Source organism: Melospiza melodia, chromosome 16 (genome assembly GCF_035770615.1).
Source record: "Melospiza melodia melodia isolate bMelMel2 chromosome 16, bMelMel2.pri, whole genome shotgun sequence".
Lineage (NCBI taxonomy): Eukaryota > Metazoa > Chordata > Aves > Passeriformes > Passerellidae > Melospiza > Melospiza melodia.
In genome coordinates, this window is record NC_086209.1 from 1,956,752 (window position 1) to 1,984,593 (window position 27,842).

General features: G+C 51.1%; 1 protein-coding gene across 1 annotated transcript; it reads right to left on the reverse strand.

Annotated features, from left to right (window-relative positions):
- Nucleotides 1–284: 284 nt before the first annotated feature.
- LOC134425902 (exocyst complex component 1-like) lies at nucleotides 285–27,842 on the reverse strand. Its single transcript, XM_063170921.1, has 16 exons — nucleotides 27,802–27,842; nucleotides 22,911–23,047; nucleotides 20,527–20,770; nucleotides 16,524–16,751; nucleotides 14,551–14,683; nucleotides 13,611–13,720; nucleotides 12,779–12,919; nucleotides 12,049–12,142; nucleotides 7,651–7,760; nucleotides 7,392–7,493; nucleotides 6,790–6,860; nucleotides 6,455–6,695; nucleotides 5,882–6,065; nucleotides 4,909–5,108; nucleotides 1,961–2,155; nucleotides 285–1,621 (listed from the first exon to the last, which is right to left on the reverse strand). Exons 3-16 carry the CDS (start codon nucleotides 20,710–20,712, stop codon nucleotides 1,466–1,468), a joined length of 2,151 nt encoding a protein of 716 aa, XP_063026991.1. The 5' UTR covers nucleotides 20,713–20,770; nucleotides 22,911–23,047; nucleotides 27,802–27,842; the 3' UTR covers nucleotides 285–1,465.

Below are 27,842 nucleotides of genomic sequence, written 5' to 3' on the forward strand. Positions count from 1 at the left end.
TTGGAGCAAGATCCCATTATCCCCTTCCATGGCTGTGCCCAGTGACTGCACTGGTTATGGGGGAGCCACCACCAGAGCCAGAGGGATCCCTGCCCCTCCTGGCTGTGTTTGGTGCTCAGCAACCTCGGAGCCATCTGGCTCAACCCCTCTGTGAATCCCTTCACCCCGGGTGTCCTCTCCGGTGCTCCCAAATTGCAGCACCTCCATCTCGCAGCCTACAGCCCCCACTCCTGCCCTCCCCTCCCAGGGGAGCCCCTGAGGCAGAACCTGGAAGGAAACGGGGCTGCAAAATTCCTGTTACCTGCAGAGGGACGAGGAGCTGGGAAGGCAGCGCTGAATGGTTTCCTGTGACCGTCCTCTTCCTGCTGGGAGCAGCCACGTCACGGGACAAAGGGAGGGAAGGATGAGGTTGGAAACAGGAGCTCTAAACATTGCTCCCTGCAGAGGTGGACCTTCACCCAAAGGCCAACTGCTTGAAAAACCCCAGAAAAATTATCTAGATTTTTCCCTTTACAAGTGAAAGTTGGGTTTATGTGCTGGCTTAAAGCTCCCACTGAAGAGTCCAGGATATCCCTGGAGAAGAGGGGCTGTCCAAGCAGCCACAGCAGCCTCCCACCTCTCTGGCAATGCACAGGGAATCTTGCCTCCAAGATCATTTTCTAACATGCAAAATAAATAAAACAATCTTTGCCCTGTGGGGCAAATATCAAGGAGTTCAAACTCTTCAGTTGTTTAGGAAGAAGGTTGTGACACACAACATGTGAGTCCCATGATCACCCCACGAAACAGAGACAACATTTACAGAATGACAATATATTGGTGAGTTGCTGTAGGAAAATTCCTACAAAAACGGGTTAAAAGCAGGCAATTCCCTGCAGGATCAGTTTGGATCTCTAGAACTGCACATTTCTCCACTCCACTTAAGATGTGAGTAAATCTGAGCTAAAAGCAATAAATTCATTAATATTTACAGCTCTGGACTTTCATCTGCTGGATGACTTTCAGTGCAGAGCCGAGGAGCAGCGCTGCCTGTTGGGATACCTGGATGTGGGAACACCTCTCACTCACAGTGTTTCCATGTGGTTTGACCTCTGGTTTAGCTCAGGCTCACTGAAATTCGAGCACAGAAAAGGAGAAAGTCCCTGGAGAGAAGACACTTTTCCATTGTGATCGTTTTGCTGAGGATTTGCGGCACTAGTGCTCACTTAGGGGGAAATCTGAGGCTTGGAGTGTCATTTTCTGGTGGCAAAATGGTTTCCTGGAGCAGGGAAGTTGTGGTTTGGGTCTGACACCTCCACTTCCCCAAGAGAGATTTAGTCTAGGACCAACAGGTTGGAAATTGGGATTAAGTTCTGAGTAGAAACCCAAATATCCAACTTGGGAATGGTTTTGTGTTCAGCTCCTCGGAGCTGTGGCTGCAGACAAGGGTTCCTGAGCTGCTCCCGACATCCAGAGAGTGATTTCTCTACATGTTGGCCATGGTGATGGAGTTGAAGTAGCTCAGCAAGTCCTCCATGGTGAAATCCAGGGCAATCCCTGCTCCTGCATAGCAGCGTTGGATGAGCTCCTCAAACTCTTGGTACTGCCGGATGAATCCCTGCTCCATGGCCTGCCACACCACCTGGAAAACCAAACACCCTGCTCCATGGGCTGCCATGCCACCTGGAAAAGCAAAAACCTGCTCCATGGCCTGCCACACCACCTGGAAAAGCAAAAACCTGCTCCTTGGCCTGACATACCACCTGGAAAAGCAAAACCCCTGCTCCTTGGCCTGCCATACCACCTGGAAAAGCAAAACCCCTGCTCCATGGCCTGCCATACCACCTGGAAAAGCAAAACCCCTGCTCCTTGGCCTGCCATACCACCTGGAAAAGCAAACCTCAGCTCCTTCCCCTGCCCCTGCAGCCACCCAACCTGAATCCCAACCATCCCAGTGTCACGCCCATCCCACTCCAGTTACCGGCAGCAGGTTTCCCTCAGGGGACAGATGTTTGTGCATTGTCCTGTAGAGGCTCTCCAGGGCCCTTTTGACTTCCTTGCCAGGATATTTTTCGATGACTTTCCGCAGTTCCTGCTTGCTGTAGGCCAGCTGGAAACTGAGCTCCTCTTCCTTCACCCCCTGAGCCAGGCGGGCCTTGACACCCTCGAAGAAATGCTGGGAAGGGAAAGGAAGGTTTGGGAAGGGGAAGGGGAAGGGAACATGGACAGCCCATGAGGAGCCATCCCGAGGTGGATTCCTGCACCAGGACTGACACCTGAGCGCTGCCCTCAGTTCCCATGTCTAATTCAGTTGAAATGAAGAATTTAAGGATGTTTAATGGAGTGCTGGAGATTTTTATCCTCCAGGAAAGCAGAACATTGGGAATTTCACGGTTCTCTCCTCTCCCTGTTTAACAAGGGTTGCAGGCCCATGGAGCAATGGGACTGCTGGAAAATCCCTCCGGTTCCTTGGTTCTCTCCCCAGTTTTCTCCCCACAGAGGGTCTGGAGCCAGAGGTGGGGAAGGGGGATCCCAGAACCTGCAGAGGTGTAAAGCAAAACCTGAATTTTCTCAGTTGTCCTGACATCTCTGCCAGAGCTGGACAGGAAACTCCACATCTGCTGCAAAACAAGGGAATAATCCCTTCCTTCATCCTCCTGCCTCTTCATACATCCAAAGAATCTGTTTGGCTATTCCTGCTGCAATTTGGCTGTGAAGAAATACCCTAAATCCCAAGGACTTTGAGTTCCCAAATGTAGGAATTGTTTCCAAGAACCAGGAATTGGCCTCTATATTACTTACATTGTCACAGACATCTTTTATGAAAAATCCTTTCCTTAGGATTTTTCCTCCTGAGAAGCTGGGAGGCCTCAGGAACAAAATGTAACCAATGGTTATCTGCTGCTGTGGAATGCAACAGGTGCATCTGGGATTGGTCTCATGTGGTTGTTTCTAATTAATGGCCAATCACAGTCAGCTGGCTCAGACTCTGTCCCAGACACAAGCTTCTGTTATCATTTCATTCTTTTTCTATTCTCAGCTAGCCTTGTGATGAAATCCTTTCTTCTATTCTTTCAGTATAGTTTTAATATAATATATATCATAAAATAATAAATCAGCCTTCTGAAACATGGAGTCAGATCCTCATCTCTTCCCTCATCCTAAGACCCCTGTGAACACTTACACCTCTTTGCACCTCCTCTTGCTGAAGAGAAACTGGGAGAGCTGGAGAAGGCCATGCCAGGATTTTCAGGTGCTGTCATACCCCACTCACTTTGTTGTGAGCAATGAAATTATCTTTTCCCTTGGAAAAGGGAGGATTTGAAGCCATAGCAGAGCTCAGGTAGCACAAGACACAGAACTGATTTTCCAGCCAAGCCAACAAATGTTTGACAGCAAGGACTGGAAACAAATTGGAAGTAACAGGTCCCATAAATAATTCCAGCTGAGCTCCATCTGCGAGACATTTTAGGGAGAGGAAGGAGCGGAAGAGCTGCAGCCTCGGGAAGGGGGGGAATGTCTGTTTGAGTTAGCAGAGCCAGATGCTCTTAGCTCAGTTAACAAAGCAGCCACTGGGGAAGGGTTGGATGGATCAGCCCAGGCAGCTGTGAAAAAAGAGCTGGGATCTGCCAGATGCAGGCACGCAATTGGAGTGGGGATGGGAGCAAAGTGGGAGCAAAGTGGGAACAAACTGGGAGCAAGCTGGGAGCAAGCTGGGAGCAAACTGGGAATAAACTGGGAACAAGCTGGGAGCAAACTGGGAGCAAACTGGGAACGAACTGGGAGCAAAATAGGAACAAACTGGGAGCAAACTGGGAACAAATGGGAGCAAACTGGGAGAAAATCGGGAACAAACTGGGAACAAACTGGGAGCAAACTGGGAACAAACTTGGAAAAATCTGGGAACAAATTGGGAGCAAACTGAGAACAAAGTGGGAGCAAATTGGGAGCAAACTGGGAACAAACTGGGAGCAAACTGGGAGCAAACTGGAAGAAAACTGGGAGCAAACTGGGAACAAACTGGGAACAAACTTGGAAAAACCTGGGAACAAACTGGGAGCAAATTGGGAAAAACCTGGGAGCAAGCTGGGAACAAACTGGGAGCAAACTGGGAACAAACTGGGACCAAGCTCCCCAGCAATGCTTTGGAATTCTGCCCCCCGTGTCTTGGTTCACCATTTGGAAATGGGCACAAGGACAAGGCAGCGGGAGAAGGAAAAACCCACGCATGGTTTGGATTGTCAGAAGAGGGACTGGGAAAGGCTTCCCTGGAGGAAAGGAGGGCTGAGCACATTGTCTGGATATCAGGAACGTTTTCCAGTGAGAACAGGCTGGGATGGCAAATCAAACCTGCCCAGGGATGTGACAGAGTCCCAGCACTGGACAGGGAGCTACAGAGTCTCATCCAAGCAGTGAAGTTTGCCCTGGGTGATCCTTGGGGATCCCTTCCAGCCTGGGATTCTGTGGTGCTGCTGAGGTGGGACTGCACAGCCAGACCCAGCAGTGGTCAGGGAAGGGAGCACTGCAGAGGACATTTCACATCTGCTGTGAAACAAGGGAATAATCTCTTCCTTCATCCTCCTGTCCCTTCATACAGCCCAAGAATCTGTTTGGCTATTCCTGCTGCAATTTGGCTGTGGAGAAATACCCTAAATCCTAAGGATTTAGAGTTCCTAAATGTACAGACTGTTTCCAAGGAACAGGAATGGGCTCCTGCACTATTCACACCTCTTTGTGTCTGTGCTCAGACTGGCAGAGCTGGAGGAGGCAATGCCAGGATTTTGGGAACCCCTGAGCAGAATGAAATTCAGGTGCTCTCATATCCTGTGACAACAAAGTAATATAATCCCAGACTGGATTCAGGGCAGGGAGATTTGCACACCAGTTAATGCAGAGCTTTGGGAAGAGCCCTTGGGGTCCTGTGCTCACCTTGAGCCTCTCCAGGGGCTTGCCCACGTACGTGGAGATGTATTTCTCCATGTGCTCCCTGCACCTTTGCTTGGCCTCTCTCTTCTTGCCCTCCAGGCAGGGGATGTTCCTTTGGCACAGGAAGTTGTGGATGTGGTGGAAGTTTTCCATCATCACCATATCCGTGTTCACCTTCAGGTTGGCTGAGGAGAGGCTGCTGACTGGGAAGGAAGGAGGGAGTCAGGGGTGGAGAGAAGCCCCTGCAAGGCTCTCAGGAGGGATGCGCCCTTGGGATGGCTCATTTGAACCCTCTGACTTCAGAGGGAGTCATCATAACACAAATCCACGATTCCCTGCCTGACCTGCTCCCCTGCCAACATTCCTGAACCCTGGCATGGTCCATGGATTGTTGTCCACGTCCATGGATTTATCAGTGGGTCACCCCAGGCTCACCCACAGGTGGGAGCTGCCCCTCTGCACCACCTCCTGATCTGTGGTCAGAGCTGGGAATTCTGCAGCCCCTCAGGTCCTCTCCAGGCAGGAAAACAGGATATTTCCACTGACAGGAAGCTGAGGGCTCTCCCAACCCCTCTCTCCCTACCAACACCCCTTGGTAGTTTTGGGGGAATTTTGGAATTTTTCTGGCTCCCAAGACCTTGTAAGATGAGATTGATCCATGAGGAGCTCTCCCTCCACAGTGGGGCAGGAGATGTTGGAACTGGATCCAAAGCTGAGCCCTGTCACCCCTGGGGCCATCCCCCTGTGACAGAACACCCAGAATGTGCCTAGTGCTCCAGGACCTTGCTCAGGGAGAGGGGTTTGAGGAGCAGGCTCAGGGGACAGGCAGCTCCCACCCTGCCACACCTGGGATGTGCAGAGAGATTTCAGTGCCAGGGACAGGCAGCTCTCCCACCCTGCCCTGGTGGCCCAGCTGGTCACTCCTGCAGCTGCAGGGGGACATTTCCTGCCCAGCACACCCAGCCCTGGCACTCACTGCTGCTGAGGACGCTGCTGGCCAGCCTGAGCTGGGCCCTGTCCAGCTCCCCCCGGTGCTGGCACGTCTGGAACATCTCCTCAGAGAGGGCCACCAGCTCCTGGAAGCGGCTGACACAGGGCAGGATCCCCCCTCTGGTCCTGCTGGCAGGCTTGGCCTCCTCCATCTCCTTGCACAAGGTCCCCTGAGAATGGCACAGAGGTGGCACCCTCAGATCTGGCCTCGCTTGGAGGAGCACAGGCCAGGAAACAAGGCAAGGAACGGGGTTTGGGAGGGCTTTGCCATTTACAATGCCCTCTGCAAGCCCAAGGGGTGTGACACTCCCTGTTTGAGGCTGACACGGAGCTGTGCCATTGCCCAGGGAGCTTTGGGGTCCCCATCCCTGCAAGGTGTCCAAGGAACACCTGCATGGGCACTCAGAGCTCCGGGCTGGGGACAAGCTGGGCATCAGGCACAGCTTGGACTCGGTGATTGTGGAGGTCTTCTCCAGCCTCCATGGCTGTGTTTGGAAGGTTCTGGAAGAGTCAAACACCCCTCAGGTGTGTTGGGCTCCCTCCCACCGTGGACACTCACGATGCATTTGTTGAGGTTGCTCTTGGCCAGGAGCAGCACGTTGCCCAGGAGGGAGTGCAGGAAGGACGAGGAGGGAGACGAGGAAAGGCCCGGGGTGCCCAGCACGGAGTCACTCAGGGCCACCAGGACCTGCAGGCAGCCCAGGGGCTGAGCCTTGCCGCAGACATCCAGAAATGCCCTCAGCTCCGGCTCCAGGCAGCTGAAGATCTCGCTCAGCAGTTGGGTTGTGGCTTCTTCTGCCCTTAAAAACCAAACCAAACCATGGGAAAGGTCAGGAATTAGCTGGGAGGGGACACTCCAGCCTGTGTCCTGTCTGTATCCCATCCCTCACGTACTGGCTCTGGCTCTTGGAGCAAGGAGGGTCCTCTGGAGCTGCTGCGGGCTCTCCTGCCTTGGTGGCAGATCCCTGAAAAAAGATTAGAGTGGAAATCATCAAAGGATCCCAGAGTGGTTTGGGATGGGCCCCAAACTCCTGGGCAGGGACACCTCCCACTGTCCCAGGTGCTCCAAGCTCTGTCCAACCTGGTCTGGGACACTTCCAGGGATGGAGCAGCCACAGCTGCTCTGGGAATTCTATCCCAGCACCTCCCCCCTCACAGGGAGGAATTCCTCCCCAATATCCCACCTAAACCCACCAAATGATGATTTATCTGCTCTCCCTCAGCCAGGAAAATGAGCTGCGGATTTATTTCTGCTGCCTCTTGTTCAGTGCTTGGAGAGCCCTGATTTTCCTGGAGCTGTGAATTAAATTCCATTTCGTCCTCCTCTGAAGCTTCCCCACGGCTGGTTCCTGGAGGATGGGAGCCCAGGAGAGCCCAGGTACCCCATGGAGAATGGAGAATGGAGAATGGAGAATGGAGAATGGAGAATGGAGAATGGAGAATGGAGAATAGAGAATGGAGAATGGGCCTGGAGAGAGCACGGTGCTCACCCTCACCTCCAGCTCCACGGAGCCACAGCCGAGGCAGAAGAATTCCTGCAGGAATTGCTGCTCCGAGGTGCAGAGGGGCTGCAGCTCGCTCAGCACCTGCTCCAACACCTGCTGAGAAACCACCTTTGGTCTGGGAGCCCTCTGGGACTCACTGGGGACACCAGAGCACCCCTGTGCCCACCTGAGGGGATGTGGGGAGCACAGGGAGCCCCTCAGCCCTGCCCAGGGAGGGACAGGAGCCCCTGAGGAGCCCTGAGCCCCTTACCCTGCTCATGCTGCCCCTGGCCAGGGCGTCCTCCTGGCTGTCCCTGCTCCTGGGGAGGCTCCACCGCGGCTGCCTGCTCCCTGCTGGCTTCTCCCACCTCTCCTGCAGACCTGCACGGGGTGTGGGATGTCACAAACCTCCTCCCTCTGGCATTCTCCAGCGCCTGAACTCCTGGAGAGTCAAACTCTTAAATGCCCCTTTTTATGTCTGACCTCATAAATTGGTCTTTTCCTGTTGCGTTCAGATAAATGGGGAATTCAGAAAAAAAAATCCCATTTTTTTTTCCCTGCCTCCTCACTTGTTTCTCCCTCCTTTTCATTGTTTTTGTTTCATTAAACTGCCTTTTGATTTCACTGATTGGGGTGTTTATCCCTTTGCTGCCTTGTGCTCACTCCTGACAGCTGGGTTGTGGAAAATCCCAGGGGATAAGAGAAGAGATCAACACAAAAACCGGCAAAAGCCTCAGGAAAATTGTTTGGTGCTTAATTTCGATTGTAAATTGCCATAAAAAAATATCCAGGGGAGGTGGGAATGGCTTTTTTCTCAAAAAATGCCCTTTTAAAATAAAAATATTTCACCTGGAAATAAATACATTTCGCCAACACTGGCAGTTTTAGCACTGGGGGCTTGCCCTGAGTGGAAAAGTTGAAAAAAAATCCTTTGAAAGATGTGTTTAAAAACATTCTTTTACTCTCTGAAAGGAATCAGTGGGGAAACATCCAGATTATTTCCTAATTATTTCCAGAAATGGGAATCATTCCCCTATTCCAAAGGTTCTGGGGCAGTCAGGTCACCTCTCCATCAATCATAGTATCTCAAATATCTTTATTTGAGCCACTCCTGAAGGGTTTTCCCTTTGGGAAGGATTTGTGAGCTCTGTGCTCAGCAGGGATGAGGGATGAGCCAGCCCTGCTCACGACCTCAGCCTTGCTAAAACCAGGACTAAATTAAGGAGCTGCTGTCTGGCCTTTTCCTCACCATTTCATTATAATTTCACCAGCTGGGAAGTGGCAAAACCGGGAAAAAATAAATCTTCCAACAGCAAATGGGAAAGAATTTAACAAGCCTGCAGAAAATGGAATGGCAAAATGAGAAAGGACTTAATTACTGGCCCCTAATTAATTATAAACAGCTCGAGGTTGCCTTCTAAACTCACTCTCCCATCACATAAGGCAAGAAATCAGCAGGTGGTGCCATAAATAAAATCCTTTATGGGGGCAGGGAATCAACCCAAAAAATTTACTGGGATAATCAGGAGAAAGGAAATGGCCTGGAGACCTGGACTGGAATATTATCCAGCAGGGATGAGGGGTGTTTGACAGCAGGGTGAGGGATATTTTCCAGCAGGGATGAGAGAAGTTTTGGGGCAGGGATAAGGGATGTTTTGGGGCAGGGATGAGGGAAGTTTGACAGCAGGGATGAGGGATGCTTTGGGGCAGGCATGTGGCATGTTTTGGGGCAGGGATAAGGGATTTTTGACAGCGGGATGAGCAATTTTTTCCAGCAGGGATGAGGGATGTTTTGGGGCAGGGATGAGGGATTTTTGATGGCAGGGATAGGGGATATTTTCCAGCAGGGATAAAGGGTGTTTTGGGGCAGGGATAAGAGATTTTTTTTCCAGCAGGGATGAGGGATGTTTTGAGGCAGGGATAAGGGATTTTTGACAGCAGGATGAGGAAAGTTTTGGGGCAGGGATGAGTGAAGTTTTGGGGCAGGGATAAGGGATATTTTCCAGCAGGATGAGGGATGTTTTCCAGCAGGGATGAGGGGTGTTTTGGGGCAGGGATGAGGATGTTTTGGGACAGGGATGAATGAAGTTTGACAGCAGTATGAGGGATATTTTCCAGGAAGAATGAGGGATGTTTTGGGGCCGGGAGGAGGAATCTTTCCATCAGGGATGAGGGGTGTTTTGGGGTAGGGATGAGGGGTGTTTTGGGGCAAGGATGAGGGAAGTTTTGGGGCAGGGATAAGGGATTTTTGACAGCAGGATGAGGGATATTTTCCATCAGGGATGAGGGGTGTTTTGGGGCAGAGATGAGGATGTTTTAGGGCAGGGATGAGGGGTGTTTTGGGGCAGGAATGAGGGATGTTTTGGGGCAGGGACGAGGGATCTTTCCATCAGGGATGAGGGGTGTTTTGGGGCAGGAATGAGGGATATTTTCCATCAGGGATGAGGGGTGTTTTGGGGCAGAGATGAGGATGTTTTAGGGCAGGGATGAGGGGTGTTTTGGGGCAGGAATGAGGGATGTTTTGGGGCAGGGACGAGGGATCTTTCCATCAGGGATGAGGGGTGTTTTGGGGCAGGTTTCCTCCCAGCCCAGGCTCCATCCATGAGCAGGAAGGCCCTTGGCTGAGGTTCCTGCAGAAGTTCAGCAGAGCCATTCCTGCCCTGCCAACCATCCCCGGTGGCTCAGCCATCTCTGCAGGAATGCTGCTGCAGCAGGAGGATCTGGGAGCAGGGACAGCCCTGGGACAGCGTGAGCAGCACCCTGAGAGCCAGAACAGGAATTGTGGCCTGTCCTGGGGCTGGGCAGGGTCACCTTCCCCTGCTGTCCCCCTGCTCTGCTGCAGCGATAGCACTGAGAGACAACGCCTGCCCCAGGGAAGGTGCCACTGCCTCTGTGGCACAAACTGCTAAAAATTCCCCCTTTTCTCACGAACTGTGAGGTTGTTCCAATGCTCTGCTCGCATCAAGGATGGGCTGAACAGCCCCTGGGGCTTCCTGCCTGTCCCAGACCTGTCCTCACCCTCTGGAGCAGAGCGGGGACATCCCAGGACAACAGAATTCACCCTGTCCTGCCCGTGGAGCAGCCCCAGCGCTGGGCAGACACTTTGGGATGATTTCTACTGGAGCAGGAACTCCTTGTAGCCTTCCAAGGGTTTTCTCCTGGGGTTTAATCCCTCCTGGGGTTTATAGATTCGTGTAGGATTTAAAGATTGGTAAAATACTGTTTTACAGTTTAATGTTCATGTAAGGGGATGGGGCAGACTGGCTGCATGCCCTGCAGACACATGCCCTGCACCACCTTTTGTTTAATTTAACAACTTTATTCCCATAAATGGTCCAGTGGTGCCCATTTAGGTGCCATTAGGACTATTTAGGTGAAACTTTCCTCCTTTTTTCCCCCAGACTGCTGTGCAGGTATTTGTGTCAGCACTCCCCATCCTGCCTTGACCCCAGGGTTTGAGATCCCTGTTTTCCCAGAACTGAGTGTCTTTCCCAGGGGCAGCAATGCTGGAGGGGGTGGTGGGGACGTTTTAGGTGTGAGGAACCCCAAAAGTGGGAGCCACCAACCCCATTCCCTTCCTTCAGCTCCATCCCCTGGCTTGGGATCTGGGCACCGGTGCTGAAGGAAGTGCCGGGCTGGAAGTGCTGACTCTGATGGACAAAACAAACCAGCCTGACCTTCAAACTGGGCCAAACTGGCCTGGAAATTTCCATTACAGCCCTTTGTTTTGCTGAGGGAAAATGTGACTTGCGGGCCATAAAAAATTTCCAGAGAAGACAGATCAGTTTCTCTTTTTATCTTCAGAAACACCTGACTGGAATATTTTGAGTCAGACCCAGCGATCTGGGTGGAAATGAGCACCTTGGGACAGCAGGGCCTGGCAGTCAGCTCGCTGTGAAATCATTCCATAAATATTGCTGTGAATTCCCTCTGTCTCCTGGGACAGGCTTCCCTGTGCAGGGGAAAGTGTCTGGGGAATCCTGCATGAAAGATGGACCGGGCTTTAGAGAATCCTAAAATCCAGGAATGCTTTGGGCTGGGGGTAACCAGAAAATCACCTCATGCTATCTGTGCTATGGGCAGGAACACCTTCCACTCACTATCCCAGGTTGCTCCAAGCCTGTCTGACATGGTCTGGAACATTTCCAGGGATGGGGGAATTACAGGGTGTTCCTGGAGCCTCCTCCAGGCTGAACAACCCCAGACCCCTCCGGTCCTCACGGGAGAGGAGCTCCAGCCCTTGGAGCAGGGGCAGGCAAGGGAAGAGAAAACGTGGTGGGGTTTTTTCAGGAGATAATGGTGGAGTGGGAATCTTTGAGAGCCTGGGTTTTGTTTTTCAGGCTTTTCTACATCCCTTCTCTCTCCCGTGGCTGCTTGGAACAGGATCCCAGCCACCACTGTGTCATTCCTGAGCCCTGCACAGGGAAGGACAGAAAAGCTCCAGCTCTGAGGAGCAGCCAAACAAAAGTGGGGAGTTCATGGAGCTGAGGCTCTCCCCAGCACTGCCTGGAGTGGAGCAGAGCTGGATTTTCCCACTGCCACCTGCAGAGCCAGGACACAAAGTGCTGGAGCACACCTGGGGATGACACCTGTGCTGGAGGGGACTGTCCCCATCCCTGGGTGCCCAACCCTGCCCAGCAGCACCGAGGGCACATTTTGAACCACTCACTTCCTTTTCTTCTTCCTGACAGGGAGATCTTGGCCTGCTCGAAAAGGGCTCTGATTTCCCGCTCGTAGAGCCTGCCAAAGTTCTGGGAGTACACCTGGAATGGGGAGGAAAGGCCAGGTAAGAGCAAAAAGTGAAGATTTGGGCATTTCAGATCATTCACTTCAGCATTATCCTGGCACCCCTCTGTTGCAGAAATCTTTTATGGAAAACCTTTTCCTTAGGATTTTTTCTGCTGAGAAGATGAGGCCTCAGGAACAAAATGCAAACAATGGTTTTCTGCTGCTGTGGAATGCAACAGGTGCATCTGTGATTGGTCTCATATGGTTGTTTCTAATTAATGGCCAATCACAGTCAGCTGGCTCGGACAGAGAGTCTGAGTCACAAGCTTTTGTTATCATTCTTTTTTTTTTCCTATTCTTAGCCAGCCTTCTGATGAAATCCTTTCTTCTATTCTTTTAGTATAGTTTTAATGTAATATATATAATAAAACGATAAATTAAGCCTTCTGAAACATGGAGTCAGATCCTCGTCGCTTCCCTCACCCTCAGACCCCTGTGCACACCATCACACCGCCAGGTTCCTGCTGGGCACAGAGCCCCAGGCTGGCCAGACATCCCCAGAAGCTCTGGAATCTCAGGTGTCTCACGGCTCAGGTCCCACCAGGAGCTCCCCACTGGACCTGCTGCTCCCAGGGAAGGTCTGCAGTGCCTGCTGAGGGTCTCAGCCCTACCTTGGAGAGGTCCCAGAACAGAGCAGGGTTGGAGCTCCTCAGCCAGGCCATCAGGGGGGTGAAGGGCAGCAGCTCCTCGTGGTGGGGTCTGTGCCCTGGGGCAGCCACGGTGCCACCAAGAGCAGGGACCTGGGAATCGCCCTGAAGGGAGAGAAATGAGAGAATAAATTCACATCAAACAGCCTGGAAAACGTGCTGGGACACTGCACCCGCAGGGTTGTGCAGGTGGGATGGGAGTGGGGCAGGTTCAGAGCAGATCCAGATGGAAAAGTTGGCTCAGGGGTGTGCCCAGCCAAGGCCTGCAAATCTCCAAGGATGGAAACCCCACAGCTCCTTCCCAGCTCCCTTCTCAGAACCACTGCCTGAAACCAAACACCAAGGATTTGAGGAAGTAAGGATTTGGGAATTGCTCCTTTCCACAGAAGGAAATCTCTGGAATTCCTGCCCACAGGGATCTTGTCCATCAAATCTTTCAAACTGCCACATCAGCGCTGGAAGATGTTAATCAAAGGATCACAGGATTGGGGTTTACCTTGGGTTACAAACAGATCAACATGCCTGAGAATAAAATAAGAAAAGCCAAACAAAAAATCTCCAGGCCTGAGGATTTAAGGAATGCCACCAGAGGGATTTTGGGAACATGGATTGCTCATACATCCCTGGAAAATTAACCTGAGGACTGAGGGACAACGGCAAGGGGAAGGTATGTGGGGAGATCTCTTTGGAGAGACAATTTGGGACAATCCTGTCACAGCAGCATCTCCTGCACCACTGGCCCCACCTCCCCAGAATATTCCAATTTCCCAGGATTTTAGGGAAGAGTGGAGCCCACCTGCAGCTCGAAGATGTTGGTGATGTGGCTGATGAAGGAGCTCTCGAAGTTCTGCTTGAGGGTTTCAAACAGGATCAGCTGCTCAGCCACTGCCTGCAGCTTCCGGTAACCTCGGGGAAAAAAAGGATATTTTGGGATTTGGGGGGATCTGGGGGAGCTGCAGACCCACACCCTTCAGAAAACTGGGAACTCAGATAGAAGTCTTGAGATAAATCCACCCGAAAGCTGATGAAGGAGCAAAAGCTTTCCTGTGGTACCAAGTGTGACGGTGTTCACAGGAGTTTTCAGATGAGGGAAGAGATGAGAATGTTGACTCCATATTTCAGAAGGCTTGATTTATTATTTTGTAATATATATTACATTAAAACTATACTAAAAGAATAGAAGAAAAAGTTCTCATCAGAAGGCTGGCTAAGAATAGAAAAGAATGAATAGCAAAGGTTTGTGGCTCGGACAGAGAGAGAGCCAGCTGACTGTGATTGGCCATTAATTAGAAACAACCACATGAGACCAATCCCAGAGGCACCTGTTGCATTCCACAGCAGCAGATAATCAATGTTTACATTTTGTTCCTGAGGCCTCGCAGCTTCTCAGGAGGAAAAATCCTAAGGAAAGATTTTTAATGAAAATATGTCTGCGACACCCAAGGAAATACAGACAAGGAGTGGAAAATAAAATTAAAAAAATAAAAATCATCCATGAGTCCAGCCTCAGCCAAGGAGACACACCCAGTCTCACCACAAGGAAAACTTGGGATTTCCTGCCAGGATCAAGTCCCTGCACACTTCCAGGGATCCAGAAACTCCCCCATCCTGCCACAATGAGCTGCTGTTTTCCACAGACAGCCCTGACCAGGATTTCCAGCCACAGCTTCCCCAGCTCCTTCCCGAGCTCCAGGAGGTGCCCACCCCTGTCAGGAGGAATCCCAGCTCCTACTCACAGGGCTGGATGGGGAGCTCCATGCAGGAGGACAGAGCCTGGGCTGCGGCCGTGCAGGCCTCAATGGCCGCAGGGCTGGACAGGTCTGCCCTGCTCAGGGCAGCACAGTGCTCCCTGCTCAGCTGCAGCTGGGTCTGAAACACAGCCAAACACAGATAGACACAGCCAGAGCATGGCCAAACACAGCCAAACACAGCCAGAGCATGGCTAAACACAGCCAGAGCATGGCTAAACACAGCCAGAGCATGGCTAAACACAGCCAAACACAGCCAGAGCACTGATAAACACAGCCAAACACAGATAAACACAGCCAGAGCACAGATAAACACAGCCAGAGCACAGATAAACACAGCCAGAGCATGGCTAAACACAGCCAAACACAGATAGACACAGCCAGAGCATGGCTAAACACAGCCAAACACAGCCAGAGCACAGCTAAACACAGCCAAACACAGCCAGAGCATGGCTAAACACAGCCAAACACAGATAGACACAGCCAGAGCATGGCTAAACACAGCCAGAGCATGGCTAAACACAGCTAAACACAGCCAGAGCACAGCCAAACACAGCTAAACACAGCCAGAGCACGGATAAACACAGAGCACAAATCACATACAGGCAGAGAGCACAGCTAAACACAGCTAAACACAGCTAAACACAACTAAACACAGCCAAACACAGCCAGAGCATGGCTAAACACAGCCAAACACAGCCAGAGCACAGATAAACACAGCCAGAGCACAGCCAGAGCATGGCTAAACACAGCTAAACACAGACAGAGCATGGCTAAACACAGCCAGAGCATGGCTAAACACAGCTAAACACAGCCAAACACAGCTAAACACAGCCAAACACAGCCAAACACAGCTAAACACAGCCAGAGCACAGATAAACACAGCCAGAGCACAGCCAAACACAGCCAGAGCACAGATAAACACAGCTAAATACAGAGCACAACTCACATACTGCCAGAGAGCACTGCTAAACACAGCTAAACACAACTAAACACAGCCAAACACAGCCAGAGAGCATGGCTAAACACAGCTAAACACAGCCAAACACAGCTAAACACAGATAAACACAGCCAAACACAGCCAGAGCATGGCTAAACACAGCTAAACACAGCCAAACACAGCTAAACACAGATAAACACAGCCAAACACAGCCAGAGCATGGCTAAACACAGCTAAACACATCCAGAGCACAGCCAAACACAGCCAGAGCATGGCTAAACACAGCTAAACACAGATAAACACAGCCAAACACAACTAAACAGCCAAACACAGCCAAACACAACTAAACACAGCCAAACACAGCCAGAGCACGGCTAAACACAGCTAAACACAGCTAAACACAGCTAAACACAGCTAAACACAGCCAGAGCACAGATAAACACAGCTAAACACAGCCAGAGCATGGCTAAACACAGCTAAACACAGCCAGCCCCTCATCCCTGCCATTGCATCCCCTCCCATCCCTTCTCATCCCTTCCCCTCCCATCCTTTCCCTTACCATCCCTTCCCATCCCATCCCACTGGGAATGCTGCTGGCTGGAACAGCCCAGGGCTGCCCTCAGCAGCAGCTGCTGTGTCCATCAGGAAATCCATGGAAGTCCCCCATGAAAACCAATGTTCTGCCCAGGAACAGCTGCAGTGGTGGCCGAGGAAGGCCTGGTGTTGCAAGCTCTGCTTCTAATTAATTAATTAGCTTGTTAATTGTTGGGTTTGTATTCCCAGGTCAGGATTATTTACCCAGCTTTGTCATTCCAATCCTGCCCTGGGAAAGGCCTTTCAGAGCCCCCTCTGGGCCATGGTGAGGGTCCTGCTCATCCCAGCCTTTCTCTGGGCTTGCAGCACCATCCCCATTTCCCAGTGCCCTTGCAGACAATCAGAGCTCTCAGCGTTTAAAATTCCCTGGAAGTGTTCCCCAGCCGATTCACCGGCTGAAGATTAATGTCGCCGCGAGCCCACGCACCGTGAGGAGCAGGATCTCATCCATCAGCCTGCTCCTGTTGGAGGCCAGGCGCTGCAGCAGGGAGCTCTCCTGGTGGATGTGGTCCATCCTGTGCCTCACAGCGCCCAGCAGCTCCTCACACACCTGCAGGCTCTGCTCCAGCCTGTCCACCTCGGCCAGGGCCTCGTCCAGGGCGCCCATCAGCTGCGCCAGCTGCTGCTCCGAGGAGAGGATGGCCTGCAGGTTGGCCTGTGGGAAACGGGAGCACAGGGATTCAGAGCTGGGCAGGGATGTGTCACCATGCTGGGGTCAATTGTCCTGTCTCTCACCCTCCTGAGGCACAGCAGGGATGGTGTCGCTGTAACCTGCAGGGTGTTGGTGGGAGTGCCACTGTCCCACCCTGGCCAAATGCCACCTGCGTGTCCCCAGGGCACACAGAGCCCTGCCCTGGGCAAGGTGTACCCTCAGGGCACCTCCAGCTGCCCCAGCAAGCAAATTCCTGGGCAGTGTCCAGGAAAATCTGGCCACGAGCACAAAAATCTCCATGGTTCTGGAGAGGCCGCCAAGCCCTGCTGGATGTGTGTCCTGGGAGTGTTACTGAGGGAGTGTCCAACCCTCCCCTCCACGAGTGGTGGAGTGTCCTGAGGACCTGAGTGTCCATCCCATCAGATTTCAGAGAATCCCAGTCTGGTTTAGGGTGGGAAGGGACCTTTAAGCTCTTCCCATTCCACCCCATTCTTAATTTCAAATTGCCCAAATGGCGGAGCTGTCAGTTCAGCTAATCTGTCCTGGAAAGACAAGCCTCTCTGTGATCCAGTGACAATCTCCAATGTCTGCCATCTCTTCACTGAGCGGAGCAGATACTGTCCCTTATTAATGCCAGGAGACTGGCACCTGGGTTCACTTTCACAGAGAAAATTTTTGTAAGTAAATGGCATGCCAAGGAAATTGCTAATGTGGCTGTCCCATGGCAGGGACACCTCCCACTGTCCCAGGGTGTCCCAGTGCCCAGCCTGGCCTTGGACATTTCCAGGGATCCAGGGGCAGCCACAGCTGCTCTGGGCACCTGTGCCAGGGCCTGCCCACCCTGCCAGGGAACAATTCCCAATTCCCAATACCCCATCCATCCCTGCCCTCTGACACTGGGAGCCATTCCCTGTGCCCTGTCCCTCCATCCTTGTCCCCAGTCCCTCCCCAGCTCTCCTGGAGCCCCTTCAGGCCCTGGCAGGGCTCTGAGCTCTCCTCTCCAGGTGGACACTCCCAGCTCTCCCAGCCTCTCTAACCCTGGCACTCATCTCCAAAAGCAGCAACTCCACATTCTGCTTCCCTGCCACACCCAGGGACCCCATCCCATCCCATCCCATCCCATCAGCTCTGCCCAGAGCTTCCCATTTATTAATTGCTCTTTAATTAGGGCCAGAAGCCTCCCCCACGCCTGTCCCTGCCACTCCTTCAGGCTGTCACCCCGAGGAGCATCCCTGGTGACATTGATGGGACAGGGCTGTGGGAAGGGGCTCTCCAGAGGCTCCAGGAACAGGAATAACATCCAGCCCCAGCACAGAGCTGCTGGGAGCTGCCTGCAGCTCCACATGTGCTGGGATCCTGGAATTCTGCAGGAATATCAATGTCCAAATCAGAGCCTTTGGCCTCCCGGTGTCCCGGCCGTGCCGTCCTTCCCTTTGCAGAAATCAGCTTTTCCTTGCTGCCAGTGCAGGGATTTCTGTGACTCCCAGAACAGCTGGGTGAGAGGAGGGTGATTAATATGGGAGAGAAAGCCCAAGGTGCTATCACTGGGATGTGGGGAAAATATTGAAATAGATGCATGTGCTGGTCCAACTTGCTGGGATTAATAACATTTAATATTGGAGATTAAGGCTCGGAAATGGAAATGCTCATTAATTAATTTGTATTAGAGGGAAGTCACATTTATTCATTAGAGGGCATTAAAATAATGTATTCAACGGTGCCTTTCATCTCAAAAAAACTTAATAAAGATGTATTTGTTGCTCTCCCAGGGTGTTTTACAGCTGGGAACAGTCACAAAGTGCCTGAATTCCTTGCCAGGAGCTGGCAGGAACAAACCTCAGGAGTTTGGGCTTCCAGATTAACTTCCAAGTGTAATAAATCATATATGGGAATACAGCAGACTCTGCAGCTAAAGGAGGTTCAATTTAGGGTTTGTGGTTTCTTGTATGACTTAAGATATTAAGTCTTTGGCTTATTTTTCCCCTGTTTTTCCTTGGCTACCAACCATAAAATCCCAGATATTTTAGCAGAAGATAAGTGCTCAAAGCAGCTTGCATAGGTTTTTTTGTTCCAGCACTTAAAGGAGAAATTTCCTCTGCAGAAATGCAATAAATGACAGCAACCCCAATGGAGTCAGTAAAGCTCAGAAGTCAAAAGCCATGGAATGGTTGGGGTTGGAAAGGACCTTAAAGCCCATCCAGTTCCAGCCAGCCAGGGATGGGAGCCAGGGATACTGAAGGATCCTTTTCCAGGGGACCCTTGAGCTCCTTGGTTTCATTTCCTCCCTTTCCCTTCCAAATCCATGGAAAACCACAGAATCCTGGAACGGTTTGGGATGGAAGGAACCTTAAAGCCCATTTTGTCCCAACACCTTCCACCATCCCAGGCTGCCCCAAGCCCCATCCAACCTGGCCTTGGACATTTCCAGGGATCCAGGGGCAGCCCAGCTTCTCTGGGCACCTGTGCCAGGGCCTGCCCACCCTCACAAGAAATTCTGGAAATATCCTGTGCCTTTTCCAGTGGCCCTTCCTGCTGGTTTATATTTTCCTTTTCAATCCCCTTCCAGCTCTGTTTTGTTTTTCTCCCCTTTTCACTCTCCCTGGATCCTGCTGTTCCTTCTGTAGGGACCTCTTTTGTCCCTTCCCTTCCTCAGGCAGCCCCAGAGCACCCACCAGTCAGACCCTTCCCTTCCCTTCCCTTCCCTTCCCTTCCCTTCCCTTCCCTTCCCTTCCCTTCCCTTCCCTTCCCTTCCCTTCCCTTCCCTTCCCTTCCCTTCCCTTCCCTTCCCTTCCCTACCCTTCCCTTCCCTTCCCTTCCCTTCCCTTCCCTTCCCTTCCCTTCCCAAACCTTCCCAAACCTTCCCAAACCTTCCCTTCCCTTCCCAAACCTTCCCTTCCCTTCCCAAACCTTCCCTTCCCTTCCCTTCCCTTCCCTTCCCTTCCCTTCCCTTCCCTTCCCTTCCCTTCCCAAACCTTCCCTTCCCAAACCTTCCCTTCCCAAACCTTCCCTTCCCTTCCCTTCCCTTCCCTTCCCTTCCCTTCCCTTCCCTTCCCTTCCCTTCCCTTCCCTTCCCTTCCCTTCCCTTCCCTTCCCTTCCCTTCCCTTCCCTTCCCTTCCCAAACCTTCCCAAACCTTCCCAAACCTTCCCAAACCTTCCCTTCCCAAACCTTCCCTTCCCTTCCCAAACCTTCCCTTCCCTTCCCAAACCTTCCCTTCCCAAACCTTCCCAGAATGTTCCTGGAACCTTCCTTTCCCTGAACCTTCCCTTCCCAGAACTTCCCTGAACTTCCCTTCCCTAAACCTTCCCAAACCTTCCTTTCTGGAACCTTCCCAGAACATTCCTGGAACCTTCCCTTCCTGGAACCTTCCTTTCCCGGAACCTTCCTGGAGCCTTCTTGGAACCTTCCCTTCCCAAACCTTCCCAAACCTTCCTAAACCTTCCCTTCTGGAACCTTCCCTTCCCTTCCTGGAACCTTCCTTTCCCGGAACCTTCCTGGAGCCTTCTTGGAACCTTCCCTTCCCAAACCTTCCTAAACCTTCCCTTCTGGAACCTTCCCTTCCCTTCCCTGAACCTTCCTTTCCCTGAAGCTTTCCGGAACCTTCCCTGAACCTTCCTGGAACATTCCCTTCCCTGAACTTTCCCTGAACCTCCTTTCCCTTCCCAGAACATCCCCTTCCCTTTCCCTTTCCTCCCAGGATTTCTCCCCCAGCAAAGGGCAGAGCAGCTGATGCCCAGAGCCTCATCCCCTCCTTCCGGGCACTTCCATGGCTCCGTTACCTCCTCCAGCTCCCGCAGCTCCCGTTCCAGGTGCTCGGCAAAGGCCACGGAGTGGCTCAGCAGGGGCTCCTCGTGCTCCTCCAGCAGCGCCAGCACGGCCACGGCCTCAGCAGGGCTCAGCCCTTGGAAGGTGCCCAGCCCCTCCTGCAGCCCATCCTCGGCCCGTTCCTGCCCGTCCTGATGCATCCTCAGGGCTGCTCTCCTCACAGGCTGCAGCAAGCACGGCTCTCTCTCAGGATCTTCCCTGGGCAAACCAGGAATCCTCTCTCTCGGGATTTTTCCTGGGCAAGCCAGTGAGAAGCACAGAGAGAAAAAGAGTGTGGTGGTGTTTGAGGGTCCCCAGGATGAGGAAAGAGATGAGAATCTTGTCTCAGAAGAATGTTTCAGAAGGCTGATTTATTATTTTACTGTATATATTATATTAAAAGAAAATTAAATACTAAAACTATACTAAAGAAAAGAGAAAAGAGACATCAGAAGGCTAGCAAATAATTGTGACAGTGTTCGCAGGGGTCTGAGGATGAGGGAAGAGACGAGGATCTGACTCCATGTTTAGAAGGCTTGATTTATTATTTTATGATATATATTATATTAAAACTATACTAAAAGAATAGAAGAAAGGATTTCATCAGAAGGCTAGCTAAGAATAGAAAAAAAAAAAAGAATAATAACAAAAGCTTGTGACTCAGACTCTCTGTCCGAGCCAGCTGACTGTGATTGGCCATTAATTACAAACATCCAACATGGGCCAATCCCAGATGCACCTGTTGCATTCCACAGCAGCAGACAACCATTGTTTACATTTTTTTCCTGAGGCCTCCCAGCTTCTCAGGAGAAAAAATCCTAAAGAAAGGATTTTTCATAAAAGATGTCTGCGACAAAGAATGAATAATAAAAACCTGTGACTACTCACAACCTCGACACAGCTGGACCATCATTGGTCATCAAGTAAAACAAAGCACATGAGACCAATCAAAGATGCACCTGTTGGTAAACCATCTCCAGACCACATCCCACAGTCATCAGATAGTTATTGTTTACATTTCTTTTCTGAGGCTTCCCAGCTCCTCTGGAGAAAAATCCTAGTGAAAGGGTTATCACAAAGTATTACAGTGACAGAAGAGAAAACAATTCTTATCTCTACTTGCTGCTCCTGTTGTTTTGGCACATGTGGAATGTGTTATGGAGATTGTTTGCCCAAAGGGACTTGTTAATTGTACACCAGTGAGGGGTGTTTGGCTTCTTTGGCCAGTTAGGTCAAAACTGTGTCCTGCCTGTCTCTGACAGTCACGGGTTTTTCTTTAGTACCTTAGTAGTACAGTAACTTTTTAGTAGGGTATAGTATCTCTTTAGTATGTAATTTAGTGTAGCATTAGTGTAATATAGTATAGCTCAATAAAGCATTGGTTCAGCCTGCTGGAATCATGGAGTCAGAGCACATTATTCCCTGCTTGGGGGCACTCTACTCTGATACATCCCTGTGCAGTGGGGATGGCCAGAGCCCTTTGCTGAGGCCATTTCAGCAGCCCTGCTCAAATCAGGGCCCTCTGAGGCCAAAGTGGGAGTCCAACAGGTGGAATGAGATAATGGAAGGGGGCAGAGAAAGATGGGTGTGGGACAAAACAGACACTGGGGCTGGGCTGGGATTTTCCTTGCTCAGGTCTCCAGGATTGTGTGCTGAGCCATCCTGATGTGTCACACAAAGCTGGGATAAATTCCAGAGGTGAAGAAACTCCTCGATTTAAATTAGAAACTCCTCGATTTAAATTAGACACGAGGAAGAAGGGTTTGATAATGAGGGTGGGGATGCCCTGGCACCCATTCCCATAGAAACTGTGGCTGATCCCGGATCCCTGGCAGTGCCCAAGGCCAGGCTGGACACTGGGGCTCGGAGCAGCCGGGGACAGTGGGACGTGTCCCTGTCCATGGTCCTTAAGGTCCCTTCCAACCAAAACCCATGTTTTTCTATGGAATGGACTGAAAGTCATCTGTTGTGGAGTTAAATACACATACAAATAATGCATATATAAAACATTTTATATTCACAGATGTATTTACTCCTTCATGAGGGGATATCACCAGGCTCCTGCCCTAGTGTTACCAACCCTCATCTCCCCAGGCCAGAGACTCATGGAATTGAGATAAATTGTTTTTATTCCCAGCCTGGCTCTGTGTATCCATGGGCAGTGGATCAATCGACGGCTGCGCCCCAGGCACCCAAACCCAGCTCCTGCTGCTCCCCTCTCCAGACGCCACCTCACCCTGTCCCACCACCCTCATTCACTGCCTGAATTTATTCACCTTTCACTGACAGGGACTGTAAAAAGCTCAGAGTGCTCTGAGTGGGACAAGGCCATTAATCAATTAATTAATTCATTAATTACCTTCCACTGCACCGAGGGGACGTTCACAAAGCACCGGTTCAGCTTCCACAAGCACTGAGGAAGGTCTCCTTCTCCTCCAAGCTGCTGGAGATCCACTTGTAAAACTTCTCCAAGGGAAGCTCACAGTCCAGGCTTACCTAGATATCCACAGGTAATTAACACATCAATTAACAATGTTCAACCAGTCCTGGTGCAGCACTGCTCATTGAATTCCACATTACAGAACCCCTTCACCTTTTCCTGCAGTTTTGGGGGATGAGTTTTGACAGTGGCCAGTGGCAGATGCTTGGGATCAAAAGCAAGCCCTTGGAGTTCTGGTGCCAAACCCAGGAGTTCTGGTGCCTTCAGGATTCCCTGGCAGCTCCAGGATCCCATGATCCAGCAGCTCCAGGAGCTGCAGGCTGGATGCACAGCCCTGTGTTTAACAGCCCTTGAAGGAGCTGCTGTCCCTGCTCTCCTCTAATGGCTTTGGGATTATTCAGAGCGTTGGCACTTCCAGCACTCTGCAGGAATGAGCGGGAAATGCTGGGTGGGAAAGGGTGAGCAACTGGAGGTAAGGATTTGGGATAAATCCAGCACCCACCCCACCCCCAGTGCAGATATCCCCTCTGCAATCCCCATCCTGCTGGGATCTCAAAGCTCTCCTCACTCCAGACTGGGAATGCTCAGAGAAACCCCAGAAAGTCTTCCATAAGCCCAGCCCAGAAATCCCTCTGGAGGCAGTGTGGATAATCTGGGTAACCCAGCATCCCATGTCCTGGCAGGGAAGGAAAATGGACAGGCAGGAAACACTCCTGGCATTTCCCACGTTGTTTCCATCCATACAAATGTTTCCATCATCTCCAGCCACACGAGGTGAAGTTTTGCCACTAAGCTTCGTGTAAGTGCAGAGAACAACGGAGGCTGCTGAACTTGGAATATCCCACAGCTGGAAATTCCTCCCTGCACCATCCCAGCTCTGCAGCACAGCCTGACCCTCCTGGAGAATTTCTAATTATGGGTACTAATCACCCTTAAAGCCATGGGGAGCTGATTGGGGTCACTGCAGTCCTCAGACGTGCTCACCCCTGGCCAGGTTGTTCCAAAATACCTTGAAGTGACACTTCCAGCCGGGTGCCAGCCCCTGGGATGGCACAGAATTTCGTGAGGAGCTATTAAAGCAGGGATACGTTAATTAATCGCCTCATGAATATTCATGATGTTTTGGTCAAGGCAGCTGGAGCTTCAGCAGGGCTGGATCTGCTGTGTCGGCGTTTGCTGGTGCCAGGGAAAGCCTGTATTGAATTCCAGCTGCTGAGGGGGTCCCATCTGAGGGGTGAGAGGGATAATTCTGGATAATTCTGCATGCAAGGAGCCAGGAGGGGGCAAGGAGGAGGCTCCAGGCCTGGTGAGGGGAAGGGACAATCAGAGACTCAAGGAATGGTTTGGGATGGAAGGCACCTTAAAGCCCATTTTGTTCCAATGCTTTCCACCATCCAGGCTGCTCCCAGCCCCATCCAGCCTGGCCTTGGGCACTGCCAGGGATCCAGGGGCAGCCACAGCTGAATTGTTTCCTTTCAGGGAACAATTCCCAATTCCCAACATCCCATCCATCCCTGCCCTCTGGCAGTGGGAGCCATTCCTGTGCCCTGGCATCAGCAGAGGAGGATGTGGAGGGGTCACCCTGCTCACCCTGCTCATCCTGCCTGCAGGAAGGTGAAAGGAGAGGAGGCTGCAGTCTAAAAATACATCTGGGAAGGCAAAGAGCTGCTGGGCTAAAGGGCATCACAGCAAAGGGGGAGTGATGGGGGCAGGAATGCAGGCTGGGAATCACAGGAAGGAGAGCCGGGTTCTCTCTCTGCCTCCCAGGGGGAGGTGGGCAAAAATACACTAATATTTAAAATCCCATGGGATGTCAAATGAGAGGGAAAAGACTGAAAATCCAGGAGGTATCTCCTACTCTGAATTCCTGAGGAGCCAAAGCAGTTGCAGGAGCCAGACTCACCTGCTAAAGGAATTCTCAGGTGTGGTGGGAGCTCCTGATCTCCCCGTGTGTGGGAAATGTGAGATAATGAAGGGTCACTGCATATCTGGTATCTGCATTGGGATTTTTCCTGCCAGCCATGCTGTACTTCATTTGCTCTGGATGTAAAACTGGGAAGCTGCTCTTTCTCCCATTTATTTTCACGTTTGTGAAACCCCAGGCGTGTTGCCAAAGCCTCTGGAACATTCCCATTAATAAAAACTCTCATTATTCCAACATTAACGATGCTCTGCCAGCCCCAGCAGCAGAAAGGGAGAACCTGATCCAAGCTGCACTTGCCCAAAACCTTAATGTCACCCTAAAGGCACAAATTCCTGCTGACTCCAGCCCTCCATAATCCCTCCTTCAGTAAATCCAATCTTTAAATCCCTGATGGAGTTGTCTGTTGAGGAGCTCTGTCCCCATGGCCAGATGGGCTGCTGCAAACAGCTCCAGAGCTCCTGGGCCTTCCCTGGGAGCTGTGTCCATGCACCTCCAGGGAATCATGGAACAGGCTTGGAAAAGGACCCCAAAATCAAGTCCAGCCACTGTGACTGCTCAGCCACGCTCGGGTATCGGCCAGGTCAGGTCTTTGGCCATCCTGGCTTCCCCAAGTCAGAGATGGATGATCCAGGAGGGAAGGAAACCCCTCAGCATCTCCTCAGCATCTGGGACATGGGGACATCTCCCTGCCAAACACAGCCAGGATGGAGAGAGGATCCACACAAGCTCCAGCTGCCCCATCCCTGGGAGTGCTGGAGCACCCTGGGCTCTGGAAGGTTCCCTGCCCATGGCAGGGGGGATGGGATGGGCTGCAAGGTCCCTTCCAACCGAAACCACTCGGGAATTCTGGCACTCCCAGCTCTCAAGGAGATGGGTTGGAAGACACCCTAAAGCTCCTCTCCTTCCCATCCCTACCATGGGGCTATTGGGGTATACAACCCCTACCATGGGGTATTGGAGTATATAACCCCTGCCATGGGGTATTGGGGTATATAACCCCTGCCATTGGGTATTGGGGTATATAACCCCTACCATGGGGGTATTGGGGTATATAACCCCTACCATGGAGGTATTGGGGTATATAACCCCTGCCATGGGGGTATTGGGGTATATAACCCCTGCCATGGGGGCACTGGGGTATATAACCCCTACCATGGGGGTATTGGGGTATATAACCCCTACCATGGGGGTATTGGGGTATATAACCCCTACCATGGGGGTATTGGGGTATATAAACCCTGCCATGGGGTATTGGAGTATATAAAACCTAGCATGGGGGCATTGGGGTATATAACCCCTACCATGGGGGTTTTGGGGTATCTAACCCCTACCATTGGGTATTGGAGTATATAACCCCTAGCATGGGGCTATTGGGGTATATAACCCCTACCATGGGGTATTGGGGTATATAAACCCTGCCATGGGGGTATTGGGGTATATAAACCCTACCATGGGGTGTTGGGGTATATAACCCCTGCCACGGGGCATTGGGGTATATAACCCCTACCATTGGGTATTGGGGTATATAACCCCTGCCACGGGGTACTGGGGTATATAACACTTACCATGGGGGTATTGGGGTATACAACCCCTGCCATGGGGTGTTGGGGTATATAACCCCTTTCATGGGGGTATTGGGGTATACAACCCCTACCATGGGGGTATTGGGGTATATAACCCTTCCAGATGTTATTGGGTTGCTTCTCCATTCTCAGCAGACCCAGCAACATCAGGATTCCCAGCAATCCAAGGCCTGGATAAACACCTGGAGACCACCAGCCATCTTTTCACAGCCCCTGAGCTGCATGGGGAGGGGAGACATAGGGTTTTGTAAATATTTGAGAGAGAACCAGGGGTAAATAAAAATAAAGACTGCAGGAAAATTAAAATAAAATAAAATAAAATAAAATAAAATAAAATAAAATAAAATAAAATAAAATAAAATATAAAATAAAATAAAATAAAATAAAATAAAATAAAATAAAATAAAATAAAATAAAATAAAATAAAATAAAATAAAATAAAATAAAATAATATTTACAACAGGCACTGGGAATGTTTGGAAGGAGGATTAATCCAGCACCCACCACCTTTGACAGCCTCTGAGCTGCATGGGGAGGGGAAAAACCAAGGGGCTACAACTGAAACATCGGGTTTTGCAAATATTTGAGTGAGAACCAGGGGTAAATAAAAATACAGACTGCTGGGTAATAATAATAATAATAATAATAATAATAATAATAATAATAATAATAATAATAATAACAGGCACTGGGAATGTTTGGGAGAAGGAATTTGTCGTTGAATTTGTGGCTCCGCAGTGAACTGAAAGCAATGAACTCCTCAACAACTCCCTCCCAGTTACTCCCTCAGCTCAGCCACACATTTAACGAGCTTAGAATCACATCCCCAATTATTAAACATTCCTACCATGCCTGTGACCCCCCTCAAAATAAAATGTGATTTGCAGCTAAAATGATTCTGTCAGCACCACATCCCTTTGAACCTTTCTGGGCTACCCTGGCTCCTCCATTCCTGTCAGGTTTGCAGCCTCTCCAATGGCATCTCCCTCCCCACACCCATTTCCCAACACTAATTCATTTACAGCAGCACTTGAACTGCAGGGAAATGATGGAAAGGCAGAGTAATAGAGGGCTCCGTGCTGCTGGATGAGTTAATTCGGGAGGCTCCACACCTCCCGTGGCTGGAATGGAAAAGCTGCCAGTAGCAGAGCAGAAGCACAGCCCCAGCACATCCCAGCATCCAGAGACAACCTGAGAGAGCCAAAAATGCCAGGGAAAGCTCCTGAGCTTCCCCATCACCCACCCATACCCCTGGGAAAAGGGAAAAACACCTTGGGAAAGGGAGGGGAGGGCAAAGATTTACCCTGAGAGGAGCAGAAACGGAGGGGATCGGCCACGGGGAGC

Excerpts from the sequence above, each read along its gene's own strand:
- LOC134425902 (XM_063170921.1), bottom strand. The coding sequence starts at position 20,712 with ATGCATCAGGACGGGCAGGAACGGGCCGAGGATGGGCTGCAGGAGGGG. Across the intron at positions 7,761-12,048 it reads GTCAGGAAGAAGAAAAGGAA|GTCTGCAGGAGAGGTGGGAG; the intron begins GTGAGTGGTTCA and ends CACCCCGTGCAG. Across the intron at positions 2,156-4,908 it reads AGCCCCTGGAGAGGCTCAAG|CATTTCTTCGAGGGTGTCAA; the intron begins GTGAGCACAGGA and ends TTCCCTTCCCAG.